A 14,731-nucleotide genomic window follows, 5' to 3' on the forward strand; every position below is an offset into this window, starting at 1 on the left:
TTTGAACTCTCCAAAATCCCAATGGTAAGAGGGAACACATATCAGCAGGGAAACAGACTTTGACACAACACTGGCGCTTACCCTCTTTGCTTCCTCAATAAGCTGGGTTTGTTTCTTTTGCAGTTTAGAGTTTCCACAGTTATTCAAGTAGTAGTTTTACAACACGCAGCTGTATTTAGTTACCTCTTAAATATTGAACAAATTAAAATTTTGACCTGCTACTAAAGGTAACTAAGTGGACTATTACATTTAAGTTGCACAAGCTAAACAGTTTTAACAGCTTGAGTGCTGCGTTGCTGAGCGACTTGTGTGTCTTCTCTCCATGTCTTTGACATATTCTACACATGCAGACACTAAACTGTAGTGGAATGCTGGTATGATGTGGATGTGACCGTCTACGGGTTGATTACAGGTCGATTTTTGCAGAGAACCGTGTGTGTTGCAGTAGGAAAAGGCAAGATGACATATCTCCAGATCACTCATCGCAGCATCCTTGTTTGACCGGTGCATGACGAGCGCGTCTCATGTACCCAGTGAGTGTTGCCGGTCTAACCTGTTCAAATGGACGCCCTCCTGAGTGTGATGTCAGAAGAAAATGGCCACCACGTGAATATGTTCCATAGGCGTCATCTCTGAGTTGCTGTCCAGCTCATAATACATCCATGGCCGCACCGCTGGCATGGCTGATGGAATGTAGCTCCGTACGTGCGCTACTTTCTGCCACTAATTGCAATCTGTCCCATGACTGTAGTTACTGTTAGCTGGTTAGCTCAGTTAGCAGTGCAGCTAGGCAGACGACTGGGGGGGTGTCAGTGTTTGCACCTCTTGCACAAGAGCTTTGGACTGAGGTTTTCAGTCCCAGTGCTCCCGGATCCACATGCTAGCTCAGCAGATATCTCTGCGATACAATACACATCAAAACTGTTATGTCTTCCCATTCTGTTGACAAATGTGGTTATTTTTGCATACTGCAACTTTAAGTAGATGTTCAAACCAAACAAAGATCACAGCACCGACTAGAACTGATTGCAGCCCCGTATCAAGATAAAACCCCAGGTCTCTATATCTGCTCCCAGGCTCAGTGTGACGGAGTGATGAGAAGATGTGTAAGACTGCGTCCCACAAATATTTCCTCACTTTCGCTCCTTTCCTTCATCCTGCACCCCGTGGCCCTCTGCGAGAAACATCAATATCACTGACAGATGGTTGAAACACAGCGAGTGTGAGGAGAGAAAAACAACAGCTCCATACCGTCGGACCGTTTGTGCTACGCGTGCATCCTCATCGAGTTTAATTCAAGGCAAAAGGAATTTCCATTTCTGCTCGTGTTAATGCTAAATGAGGCTCTGATTCCTGAATATTCATCCGCAGGGCGCCGAGCGCTCGGCTGGCTGATATAAACTATAGCAACACATTAGAGTCAATGCCATCTTAACAAACTCACTTTCACCTGTCATATTAGCGCTAACGACTGACAATTAATGTTGAGGGGAGTGGGCGGTGCAACAAGAGCACCTCTGAGCGCGTGCACACACACTCACACACACCAGACATGCAGCAGAGCTTTAATAAGGAGCTTTGATTTTGAATGCATCATCACGCACAGACATGTTTTTGTGCGGCCATTTGTCAGCAGCGGGTATAAAAAAGTTGACGGTGTGGCTTGTTGTTGTGAATATGCCGGAGTTTATATGGGCTGCATGATGAATAGCTGGTGTCAGGTGTTACCATGGGGATGATTACTTGAAAGCAGCCAAGGCAGTATAAGCATTTGGGATTTCTGGCCAACCCATCAAATGCTTGGCAGGCCATTTATTTTGAATATACAGGTAGTTTCAGGCGATAAGAATCTGCCTGTGTGTGTGTGTGTGTGTGTGTGTGTGTGTTTGTGTGTGATATAGACAAAAAGAGATCATCACGCTGCATTTCAGTCAAACAGCCTTTTCCCATTTAATTACAAACCTGCGTTGACACATATCACTGTCAGCAGCGGGCCCTGCTGACCCCGGTAACAGGACGAGACAGCGCGACACACCGGCTCGTCGCCGCTCTCAGCTCGGACGGCGGGGAAGTGTTTTTGTTCCTTGTCTCTCCTCATCTTTCCAGTGAACTGTAAAGCCCTCCACATGTAAGAGGAGAGTCCCTGAAGCCAGCCAGCCAGCCTTCTCACTCACGGCCTTGTTGTTAACACGCTCCACAGGCCACAACAAAAGGGCCTCTGAAAACAACCTCTCAAAACTTTGACTGGCAGCCCGGCGGTGCGATCCGCCCCGATGCTCCACACAGATACTTTGCAGATTTAGAAAGATAGGAGTTAAGCTCGGGATCCACCAATCCCTTTGGTCTTTCTTTTCTTTTCTTCGCCAATTTGGGACATCTGCTTTGAGAGCACGGTATCACACACCCCCACCACGTTTACTCAAAAGCCTAAAGTCTGTCTCTTCCTGCTCTTCTCTGTTCGTGGCCTTTCCCCTCCCCTGGTGGGGATTTGTGATTCAAACTGGGCTGAGGGACCTAAACCCCTCTATCTCATCAGCAAACATACAAATGCATAATCTGTTCATTCTTTCCGAGCCCATTCACATGCATGCTAATGATCTCTGTTGGCCCCTCTTTTCACCAGGAGCTCACTGCTTTGGTGCTTTGAAACACATCCTGGCAGTCAGGCGTGCTCTTTTATCGAGGCTGTATTTTGTTGTCTTTTTTACAGTGCAGGCCTACAATAGAGAATGTCACAGTGTATCTAGATTCTTTCACCTCGTGGCAGCATGACAGCCTTGTGGCCAGAGCACACGCGACGCAACTCAGCTTTGAAATGTCACATCCTCAGAGCTACGAACAGCGGACGCTAATAAGAAGAATGGTTTGAGATTTTATCAGGTCAGCTTTTTGGGTTTTTTGCCAAGAAACGCTTGCAGCCAATTAGCTTAGCTTAGCATAAAGACTGGAAACAGGGGGGAACAGCTAGCCTGTCCAGACGTACCTCTACTTAACTTTTAGTAATTACTTTTTATGCTACATTTCAGAGGGGAATATTGCACCAGTTACTTTAGTAACTTTAGTTACTTGTTACTATCTAGATCCACATTTTTAATACAAAATACGATCTGCTAATTCTTGATTACCACCACATCACAATACTACAATATGTAAGACTGTAGTTCAAAACAATCCAAAAATAGCCAAAATGAAATAACGAAACTATGAAATCTATGTATTAGCATGCTAACCAGCTAACCCCGGCCTTTCCTGGTCCGTAGCTCCTGCGCTAGCGATATGAAGACCAAAGGTACTTGGAGCTCCCAGTCCAAACAGCCAGCAGCACTGCTAACTAGCTTAGCAGTTACTGTGCTCATATGCGTGATATGATTCGACTGTAATATTCACCAGTATTTACTGCTCAGGGTAATTTGTAGCTATAATCTTTGCTGTGTAAAAACCTCTATGGGATTTGCTCCTCCATGTCTTGCTGTCCACAGCCCCTTGAGTCAATCGTGGACTCACCTCTTGCTTAACCTGTAATGGTTAATCTTCAGTTAATCTTAGACGGTTATTAGCACAGTTACAAATGTCAGTAGGACACTGAATGAGGTTTTGTTGTTGCTTTGAAAACAGAACCTGCTAGCTCTGTTTTCTTTTCTGCTCTATTTCTGGGCTGGGTGGTGTGGCACATAAACCCTCATAAAAGGGCAAATTGTCATTTTACACTTACGGTTTTGTAAGAAAGTGTAAAAGCAATTAGACTCAGGCTGCGTCCCCTGTTTTCAGTCTTTGAACTAAGCTTACCGCCAACTGCCTCTTTCTGATGCACAGCATCCCGTCCTTCAAGCCCAACAGAGTACTGACACCCATTAATCAATGGCTCGGGCTTCAGAGGCCATTTAATGGATCACACACTGCAGAGACTGAGCCAGCGATGGGCAGAGGTGAGGAGGCCTCTCTGAGCACAAAGTGTACTGTCATGCTAATCACGAGTCCCTGCAACACAGAGGGCTTTCACGAGGAGAGGGCCGGGACGTAAAGGCGAAACTGCGAGCCGTATTTACCATCACAGATGTGTGTGTCGGAGTGTTTCTGTGCCGTGGCTTTTTTTTAATTAAATGTGAACAAATCATTTGAGGGGAAAATTGACTATTTCTGTAATGAGATGTTTTGCAGCTACCCATTTATAGTTTCCATTAAACATCATGCTGCAGCACAGATTACACGTGCATTAAGAGCCAGCTGCTTGGCTGAAAAGGTTCAGATATGAGACTTGAAGACCAGGGTAAGGGAGTAACGGATTATCTTTAACGAGATTATGATAATCTGGTTACGAGAAATGATAAATGTAATCCGCTAATTTGGTTTAAAAAAGAGGAATGTCTCGTAACTTGTGGCTTTTTTAATTAATTACAGATATATTGTAAATTCATGGGGAAACTGGAAAATTATACACCATTTTCCAAAGGTCATTCATGGCTGATTAGTGTCTGTAATAGATTACAAATGTAAGTACACTGAACAGTTAACTGCAGTAATTAAGGCTTTATGTCATGTGGAGTGCAGAGAGTGATCCTGTAATGATTCACGGAGTCTACGTCTCTGTAATTGTGGCGCATATCATCAACGATGGGATTATTAATAAGTAAAATCAGACTATTTGGGATTTAAATGAAGCTTAAAAAGACAAAAAAAAAAACAAAAAAACGCACGGCTGTCAAATCAAAGCTGTTTTTAGTAAAAATATGACAATTTTTGAAGATAAAGAATTCTTCCCTTGACTGTCATACATATTTAATGCCCCATGTAACATATTATGTCTCAGCATCACTGCAGCTATCTTCCCTCTATGCGCTGTTCCCTTCATTTCTCCTCCCTTCCACAGTGGCACTCTGCTGTTCAGTATCTCATAATATTCAATTAAAATACAGCCCATTTTACATCAAAATCACCGCTGAAAAGACTTTGATTTCCATTTGTGCTCGCGGTGCGGAGATGCAGAAATTCCTCCACACTGGCTGTGCAGAGGAGACGGTGCGGCGTTGTTAAAGAGCCTGATATTTTTGTGTCTCTCCTCGCAGTTTCGGCTTAGTGCTGCGCGCGCCTCGCCATAAAGAGGGTAGTTTTCCATTGATGAGCCGGCACAGGCAGCTTCAGCACCGGCAGCAGCAAATCACTACTCTGTTAAAAGGCCCTGATGCGTAGCAAACTCTCCTGCCAAGCCTCCTCGCTCCAAATCTGCCTGCTTGCAGACCCCCTGTAATTGGAGGCATTAAACTTGCTTTGGACAGGATGGCAAATGAGAGCTTTGAGCTTGGAAGAGAACTGACTGGTGCATTCAGGAGGGGTACACAAGTAGATGCAGCTAAATCTGACAAATCACTGCCAATCCAGCAGATCTGTACGCGTGTGCACGTGTGTGTGTTGTGTGTGTATAGCTATGCGTCTGAATCTGCAGCCTGCCTATGGGTCTCTTTTTTTTTTTTTCCCCCTGTGCGTGATTGTGTACATCCAGTGTAAGAGCCGAGCTGCTGTTAATCTCACATTAATCGCGGGGATCACTGCGGTCATGCGGGGATTTGACGGTGAACCACAGGCTGCGCGGTCACCGACGAGCCACCAGCGGCCACCACAAATAAAAAAACTGTCCGTCATCCTGCCATCGCGTCGTCAGCTCTCCCTCCGCCGAGCTCGCTCATTAAAATCTCGGCGAGAAACTGTCGCAGCTGATTTCTCATCACTTAATGGCCCCAGTAATGCGGTAATGAGATATTTTTCCTTCAGGTTTGCTGCCATTTTGGATCCTCTTTAAAGGAGCACTATGTTGTTTTTACACACCTAAATAAACTACCCGTCTTCGTTTTCCGTGTCTGGACGAACTGAATGAACACACCGATCTGAAAGGGCAACACATACTGCTTCACTTTGTTTACATGTGGCGGACCCTGCCACGTTTCTAGCTTCAAGCAGTGTTCTGGGGACCTCGTTTTCCCCCGAGAACAGCTTGTTGATTCAGTTTTGGAGAAAATAAATATGTCTCATTTCATATGATCTCCTCACTAATACCGAAGATATTAAGCGATTAAGATACTGAGTTTCTAATTCATTCCACAGAAACTACACAGTGGCCCCTTCTAAATGCGGTGTTGGATTTGGCTGCTGAGGCGGAGGGCTGCAAATGTTTTTCTCTGCTGATCTGGAAACACTTGGGCTTCACAGTTTGATGGTAAACAGGAATCAAGATCTCACTTCTGACATCGCGGCAGATCTCAGATGCAACGGAGAAGCACACGCGTTCAGAATGGGCCTGTGTTTTAGAGGCTGATTCAAATCTGGCCCCACTTCAAAGCAGGTCCCAGAAAGAGGTGGCTTTTTTTTTGTTTCTCTCTCTCTGGAAGTCTTCCTCCTCAGCAGACTCGCGAGTATGGTATTCTCCTCCAACGTTGGGCATCTCTACACATCTTCTTTTCTCTTAGCGGAAAGAGCGGCCTCACCGCCGCAGAGCATTCATCTGCCGTACAGCTTCGACACACACGGGATAAATGTCACGCCGACGCAGGTCAGCCGGTGGGGTGGGGGGGGGGGGGGGGGGGGAGGGGGATCACACTTGGCGTCTGCATATATTGCACATTCAGACACTTCTCCAGGCCTTTGTGTTGACCTGTTGTGCACATCCTGTAAGAGCAGCGGAGATGATTAGAGAACATGCAGGGGGCTCGCCACGCAGCTGCTGTCTGAGCGGCGAGTCCAAAAAAACGGGTAAGTGTGAGCGCGTCCTCTCCCGGTCAAAGAAAAGCAGAAAGGTGACGGCTTCGCTCGCCCGCACTGGCATGGAGGAGAAGACCCAGTTTGTGTCCTGACAGATTAAAGCCAAACAACACTGGTATTTGGTGTGAAGCCAGATGAAGTTTCTTGAAGCCTCTCCAGCCGCAACAGACACCGAAATCCACAGAATAGTCCCGGCGTTCCCGCTAATTGGCGCGTGGCGTGGACCGGCCTTTGATTAACCTTAAATCCTAATGAGTCCATCAGAGGCCGCTGTGATGTTCCGACCGAGGAGGCGAAACGCACACCGCCATCCCCTCTTTCCATCCCCTCATTTCATCCCCCCTCGTCCGGATGAGAGACCTGCAACTTCTAGCCTGGGTGAACCCCCGCCGACAAATCAAAGAGAATACCAGAAGATCCATTTAATAATTTATTTGCATATGATTATCGTAAAAATACTGAAAGAGAAATGCTTATTTTTGTTCTAGTTTTTCTGCCATTTTTTTTTTTCGTTGTTGTTGCTGTTTTTTTGTTGTTGTTTTTTTGTTTTTTTTTTGTTTTACAATCTAATACACCTTTAATTGCACAGGATAAAAGTCTGCCCTAACAGACACAAATGTTTCTTCTTTCATTGTTTGACATATAGTTTCAGATATGCGATGACCATTAAACTGGGATTTCTCCACTCTGCTTGCTCCTCAACAATAAACAAACAAGCATATAAACGAGGGTCATAGAGAGGCCGAAAAACCAGCTCAGGTGGCTGTTAACTGCTGAGCTGACTGGTCAAATAGAAATATAGTATTATATACAGGCAGTTGTTTTAGATAGGAAACTGCGCTGACAGCCGGCGTGCTGAAGGAAACACATGTCAGGAGAAAATGAACCAATGAATTTTTTTTTGTTCTACATCAACGTTTGTAGGTCAAGTCAATATTAAGGTCAGGGCGCTATCATCTGGATAGTGACCTTTTTAATTCCCGCTGATCTGCAACATGTCTGCCAAAGTTAAAATGTACAACACAGCACGACCACAGACGCTTCTCGTTCCCCCCCCCCCCCCCCCCCCCCAAAAAAAATTGCAGCGATCTCCAGAAAGTCTCCTCAGTGTTTTTAAAGGTGATTATCCTGTCCGAGCAGAACCTCTCGTCCTTAATTCACTCATTCATATCTGTCTGGTTCCGTAAAGGTGCGCTGTGCAGTTCTGGGGGAGAAATTTGAATCAGAAGAGACAGAGACGGATTTTCTTTTTCTTTATGCTTAATCTAAACAGACAAACTCTCTTTGTTGTTGTGACCGAATAAACTGAATTAACAAACTGACTTAACTTAACTCAGTTAACAACGTAAGCTCGCTGTTTGGACCGGAAGGTCTGGGGCAAGGGGAGCGCGCGTGTTTACACCGCAGATTTTTTGGACCTGGACGGGCCGGGCTAGCTGGTTGTCATGCTAACTTCAGCTGGTAACACCATACATACACACCATAATGTCAAAATCTGTTGATCATTTTTGAGGTGTTTTCAACTGAAATCCTTTGCCCTGTTTAAGGACAACACAATTTCATATTTGTTTATATGTGGCGGACCCTGCCACCTTCCTAGCTTCAAACAGTGTTCTGGGGACCTTATTCTCCTCCGAGAACAGCTTGTTTATTCACTTATGGATTGGAGTTTGTATTATGACTTCATTGATATCGTAAATGTCATAACTCTAAGTTTTGAATTTCTCCTCCAAAACTACATAGTGCCCCTTTAACGTGTGGAAAAAACAAAAAAAACAAGCATTGTAATAAAAAAGCCCCGGTACTTGTAAAAAAAACACAGAAAAACCACCTCTTTGCAATAATAGATAATAACTTAGCATTCAAAACAATGCGTATATATGAATCAAATAAGGTTAAGAAAAACATGGACATTAAAGTCCATACAGCAAAAATGCCACCAAAGCAACAGGTAATGTGGAACGTATTTGTACTTTTCTCATGAAGAAGAAGTTTCCACTTTGGCATGCACATGACGTGTCCCGCACAGTGTCAGTTCCATCTCTCCTCCGACGGGGGAGAGATGGTGTGAAGACTCGGATGCTTTGTACAGATTTGTAACACGTGTTATCTCCCCAGTACATGTGGAAGACGGTTTTTGAGAGGAAGCAGATGAAAAGTGTGTTTTTTGTTTTTTTTTGGTTTCCCAAAAAAGGAGCAAAAAAAAAAAAAGGGCTGGGTTTAAAGGGAAAAAAAAAGAAAAGAAGAAAAAGGATTGATTGGATTGAAGGTCTACAGATGTCGAGCTGTCTTAGCAAACGTTTGCTTTGTCTTGGCACTGTTGTGTCATCTAGACACCTATAATCTGTGTGAGCCCCCCGCTCCTCCGTGTGAGGGTGAAGAGGAGGAAAGACTGATTCCCAACCAGCTGAAAACACATGCAGACATGCAAACACAACCTGAGAGGGGGCAATAGGAAGTTTGGCTTTATGTCAACGGTCACAAATCCACAAGTGTCAAGTAATGAACACACACACACTGCAATGGAAAGTTCTTTAAACAGACACTGAATCTCTCGGCGGGAAGAAATCTCCAGATCGATCCTCTTTCTGTCATTTCTTCTTTCTTTTTGTATTTTACATCAGGCTCTTCTCGTCAGAGTTCCTGTAGGTAGTTTTTTTTCTTTTTTTTTACTCGTTCCGCATCCTCCGCCTCACACTCTGATGGGGAGAGTTTGGCTCATCTGTTGCCGAACGATTTCCTGACTGCTGTCCGGACTCTTTCTGTTGTGTCCCGGCAGCGTCCCTCCGAGCCGCAGCAGGTCCCTGCCAACACAAAGACACACGGGTCAGCGGCGGGGTCACAGCCACTTTAAACAAAAGATACAGCTCATTATTACTCGGCTAAGTGCTTTCAATGAAGGTGGATAAAGGTCTAATCCATCTCAGGGCGGGTGAGGCTGAATTCTGCACAGTGTACTCGCCCAAGACCTTGTGGCTATAAACAATGAAACTACAGCAGCATGAGAATATGCTGAAATCTGCTGATCTAGGGACTCATCTGCGATAAGCCCGACTCAAACGCCGAGCCAAACTTATTCGTCACATTTCCAGTTTTAATAAAACTTTCTCGACATATTTTTTTTAGGTATCTTGAAGAAGAGGCGCCGCAGCCTCCCGGTGTCCTTTGTTCCTCGGCCAGTGTCCTTGTTTTTAAAGCCCTCCTAGTGGCCGCAGATACTCTGCAGATAGCGCCGCATCTCATATCCTCTCTCTTCCTCCGCTATCTGCCCCGACATCACTGCGCAGCCAATGGCAGGCGAGCAGGAGCCTCAGATGCACGCACAAACACAGGAGACGCTCCCTAAATCATGCTCTGACAACATGATCCTTTCTCTTCCGTCTATCTCTCTTGCTGTTGCATACAGATGAGGCCATAAATTAATCAATGGCATGTCATCTGCACACGGCGACACGTAGGATAACAGGCACACACACACACACACACACACACACATACACTCATACACACAAGAATCACAGTCACACATATCCCTTTACTATTCGTCCATCACAGCATTGGGCGCGCCCTCCCCTGATGCATTAAAAAGCTCATTAGCAACCTAATTAAACACATTCCTCTCTTTTAGCTTCTCCTCAATCTCCCTTATTACTCACACTTCATCACCTCCTGCTTTTCCACATCAGCAGCTCTGGCTGCTGTCTGTCCTATCACCTACATTCCAGCATCCAGTCAAGTATAGGGGGAATTAAACCGAGGTCAGCCATTACATTTCCACACACAATTAGCTTCACTGAGCCCAAATCCTGGCGTAGGAATCGCCCTTGGGGCTCAATGTTGGAGTGAAACTGTGAGCCCAGGAGCTGGCACAAGACCTGGATACTGTATGTATAAATTCTGCCTTTTGTGGCTGTCGGAAACAGCAGACTATGGCACAGTCTGAGCCACAGAGCCGAGGATGTGCGCTTGATTCATTATACATCACTACCGAGCTGAGGAGCTAGCGTCCAAACCAGCACTAATCACACTGTTGACTGGATGCCAGGCTTACAAAATCCAGAACAAACATGTCAGTTAAAATGGCTGAAACACTTGAAGTCAGTGCACTCAGAACAAAGTCTAAAAACAACTCGTCAACACGAGGAGGGCTACCTATGAATAAGTCAACCGCTACACTTCCAAAGGAAGTGTCACAGAAAAAGCGGCAGCCGTCTGTCTGGCAGTGAAAACCCTTCAGCTCAAACAGAAATCCTCCCAAATCAACCAAAACATAAAACAAACCAAACCCAACAAGCATGAACCTTGTTGTGCCTCTCTTTAGGCCAGCAATAGTTTCTTTTTGTGCTTTGACATCTTATTCCACCAGCCCGGAGGCACGGCTCTGCTTGTCTCTGCACCAGGAGGAGTCTTCATCTGGTACTTCACAGCCGTCACACACAATCCAGGAGACAATTTCACACAAGGTGGAAGAGAGGGGACGCCACCACCCTCTTTTTGTTTGCACTATTCTGCCGTAATTGTAGAGAAGCTTCGAAAGCATTTTTGCTTATTTGTAAAACCCAAAAGAATAATGCATATATTGTCAACAAAGACAGGCTGCAGTAAACGCCAAGTCAGCCAACAGCACAACGAATCTGCGACAATGCAGCCATTTTATGATGAAAGTTCCCGAAAATGTGTTATCAAATGTTATAACATTTTCCAATACGGGCTTTTGCGTTTCCTGTAAACTCTGCTTGTGATCTGAGAATCTTCACAATAACCCTTTCCTCTATAGCCTATAAAGACAGGGAGATGTGTTTCCTGCAGCTATTTAGAAAGTCAATTCAGCAAGTTTGTCTGAAGAAGTTGCTAAATTTCACAACAAACTTGCCAAGGTGGCAACAGTGAAGTGCTTCCCTGAGATATGACACATTTTCAAAAGCAAACACTTTCCAGCCACCTTGAAACTTCTCTCCCATTTCCTTCAATCTGAGAGGCACTTTCAGAAATATGTGTGAGAAAAACACTCTTTAATTAAAGCAGGGCTTCCTAAAGTGGGGCCAAAGCGGCAACGTTGGCCATAAGGTTTAATTTGGCCTGCCAGATGTTTGTAGAGAATGTTGCAGTCCAGTAAATAAAAAATAAAATATAAATCATCAGTGTTTGTGAGGTAAAATGATCGTCAAATATGTAGTATCCTTAATTAATAACTATGAGGACTGTTTGGCATCTTAACAGTACAATACACTAGGAGTGAGGTTTTGGCCCGTGGCCCATATCAAGTTTCACTGCTGGCCTTCCAACCCCTGAATTAGAGGTTTCCTGTATTCCCGCAGATGGACTCACCCTGAGTAGGTGCTGGTCACCACCTTGAGGCTGGCGGCGTTACGGAGCAGTTTGTCCAGGGTGCTGACGATGCGTGAGAACTTGGGCCTCAGGTTCCTCTCCTTCATCCAGCACTCGAGCATCAGCTGATGCAGCACCATGGGACAGTCCATGGGCGGGGGCAGCCGATAATCCTGCTCTACGGCCGTCATCACCTGAGGGATGGGACATCATTCTTTGGTCATATTATGCTTTTTGCCTTTCTTCTATTGTGTTATACATATATATATATATATATATATATATATATATATATATATATATATATATATATATTCATATATTTATATTTATATATTTATTAAACAATATATACACTCCAGCTAGTCAGCAGACATACAGTTGCCACTGCTGTAGCAGTGTAATTTTAGATCACACTACCTGGCTACATCCTGCCCGATAAGTAATGCGCATGTGCAACTCTCACCAAATATTGAACAAAGCGAGATGTCTCACACGGAGCTTTAAAAGAGCGTTCAAGGGATCCCGCAGCAATTCACCATATGAGAAAATAATGTTGTTTTTTTTATTTAAGTATGTAAACCTATTCTTGCCAAGTTCATCAAGTGCTAGCACTTCTAATGCAGCTAACATGTATAAATTGTCAACTTTAAGATGCTGAAGTTTTTAAGTTCTAATTAATAATAGATATATTGTCTACACAGTGCTCTATCTTAGTTCAGAGTGTTAGCATGCTAACCTCACCAACATCTGCGGCTATTGGGGATGCAACTAGCTTTGCAGGTATTCGACAAATTAAAGTTTTGCCCTGATGGTGGTGCGATAAGAAAAGTTAATTAATCATTAAAATAATCCCGATTCATCAAGACACTTTACTCTAAACCAGAAACATGGACCTCATAGTGGCGCTGGAACAAATGTCAGGGGATCATCGTTACAACTTACCACAACCTATCCAATAGTTGTAAATATATTTCACTCTGAACTAAGCGTTACCATCCATAGAGCTATGCCGCTAGTATGGCTAAAAATGAACACATATCGAATGACTTTAAATTTCACATTACTGTGAAAAATATCAACTCAGAATATCTCACACGAGGAATTAAGCAAACTTCATGTGGTGCTTTTTACAAAGTGCTAACATTTGTGCTCTGACTCATTTGTATTATGCTCACTCTGTTTGGCCTTTGCTAGTGTGGCGAAGAATAATCCCCAGTTGCTGTATTATGTCCCACATTAGACAGTTTCTCAGCTCATGCTGTCACACATTCCCAATCTCCTTTTCACTATCTTTGCAAAACGATAAAAACAGTGTTCTCAAGGACTCTCAAAGTTGTCACTTCAAAACCGGCGTGATTGATGGGAGAGACAATAAGTGGAGGACGAAAACGTTCAACGCTCATTGATTTGATTTTGCCTAGCAACCGCATTTCCCTCCATAAGCTCTGTATGGGTTTTAACTCCCCGCAACAATAAAAAATTGCCATTTGGGAACAATAAAACATTTCTGCTGCACTCCTCTTCTCCTGCTGCTTGTCCTTTGATTTTTATGTCGTGCTTCCAGCCGGTGAGCACCTCTGTTTATACCTCACATTTGTTGACTCTGTTGCTTATTGAGCGCTGACTGTGGCACAAAGGCTATTGGGAACAATGGCGGGGCCTCAACTTTGATGCTTTCATTACTGCATGTGGGTTTTTGTTATGAAAGTTATACATACATTACCGGCACTTTTTCATCCCGGCTCTTCTTTTTTTATTTTTCATTTATTGCTATCAGTGTTACAACTCTCTTTTTGAAGCACAATACAGAGCAGATATTCTCCAGAGAATAAAGTGGAGGTGTAGACATTGCTTCAGTACTTTGTTCGGGGAGGAGGAACCAAGAGATTTCTTTTTCTTTCCTGCGAGCTCGCTGCTGTAGTTACGATGCCTGTGCAGTGCAGATAGCCTACAGGTAACAACGCTTATAAAAAAAAAAGTAAAAGGGGGAAAAAAGCCTTTTACTGAGTATGCCTTTGTGTGTGTGTGTGTGTGTGAGGAGGGGGGCTTTGCAGTATGGATTTGTAGAGGGGTGGGCAGGCTAGGGCTGTAAATAAGGTGGTAAAAACTAGAACACAGGCCCACAGCTGCACCAGCATCTGCAACATGGAGATAAAGACAGAAAAGCAGGCCCAGGTCCAACATGTCACGCTGGAAATCAAAGCCCCGACAGCTCGGGGGAAACTCTCCGCCGGCCCCAAACGTAGACATTAAACTCCCCACATGTGCATTTGGTCTACAGATCTGTGTTCGTAACATGAGACCGCCGGGCTAACTCACATCCTGGTTGCTCATGTCCCAGTACGGCCTTTCTCCGTAGGACACCACCTCCCACATGACGATGCCGTAACTCCACACATCGCTGGCAGAGGTGAACTTCCTGAAGGCGATGGCCTCTGGCGCCGTCCACCGGATGGGAATCTTCCCTCCCTGCTCACACACACACACGCAGAGAGAGAAAAGGGGGATGGTATCAACACAGTCTTGTAACAACACACACATGCAGAAGCTGATGCAAATTTCACAGACGGTCTTGCACGCTAACGCAAATATTGGCACACAAGAGGAGTCACACATGCCTCCATATGCACATGTGAAACAAGTGAAGGGG

The 14,731-nt window shown here is 44.6% G+C and overlaps 1 protein-coding gene across 1 annotated transcript in view; it reads right to left on the minus strand.

The window, feature by feature from the left end:
- Positions 1 to 7,167: 7,167 nt before the first annotated feature.
- The window catches only part of ephb3a (eph receptor B3a), a 35,781-nt gene continuing 28,217 nt past the window's right edge, over positions 7,168 to 14,731 (minus strand). The window contains exons 13-15 of the mRNA XM_030403480.1: positions 14,401 to 14,550; positions 12,079 to 12,272; positions 7,168 to 9,554 (exon numbers count right to left, since the gene is read on the minus strand). Coding sequence (XP_030259340.1) covers positions 9,443 to 9,554; positions 12,079 to 12,272; positions 14,401 to 14,550 — 456 coding nt within the window. The 3' untranslated portion in view covers positions 7,168 to 9,442. The remainder of the gene's footprint in view (positions 9,555 to 12,078; positions 12,273 to 14,400; positions 14,551 to 14,731) is intronic.

This window comes from Sparus aurata, chromosome 21 (genome assembly GCF_900880675.1).
Source record: "Sparus aurata chromosome 21, fSpaAur1.1, whole genome shotgun sequence".
Taxonomy (NCBI): domain Eukaryota; kingdom Metazoa; phylum Chordata; class Actinopteri; order Spariformes; family Sparidae; genus Sparus; species Sparus aurata.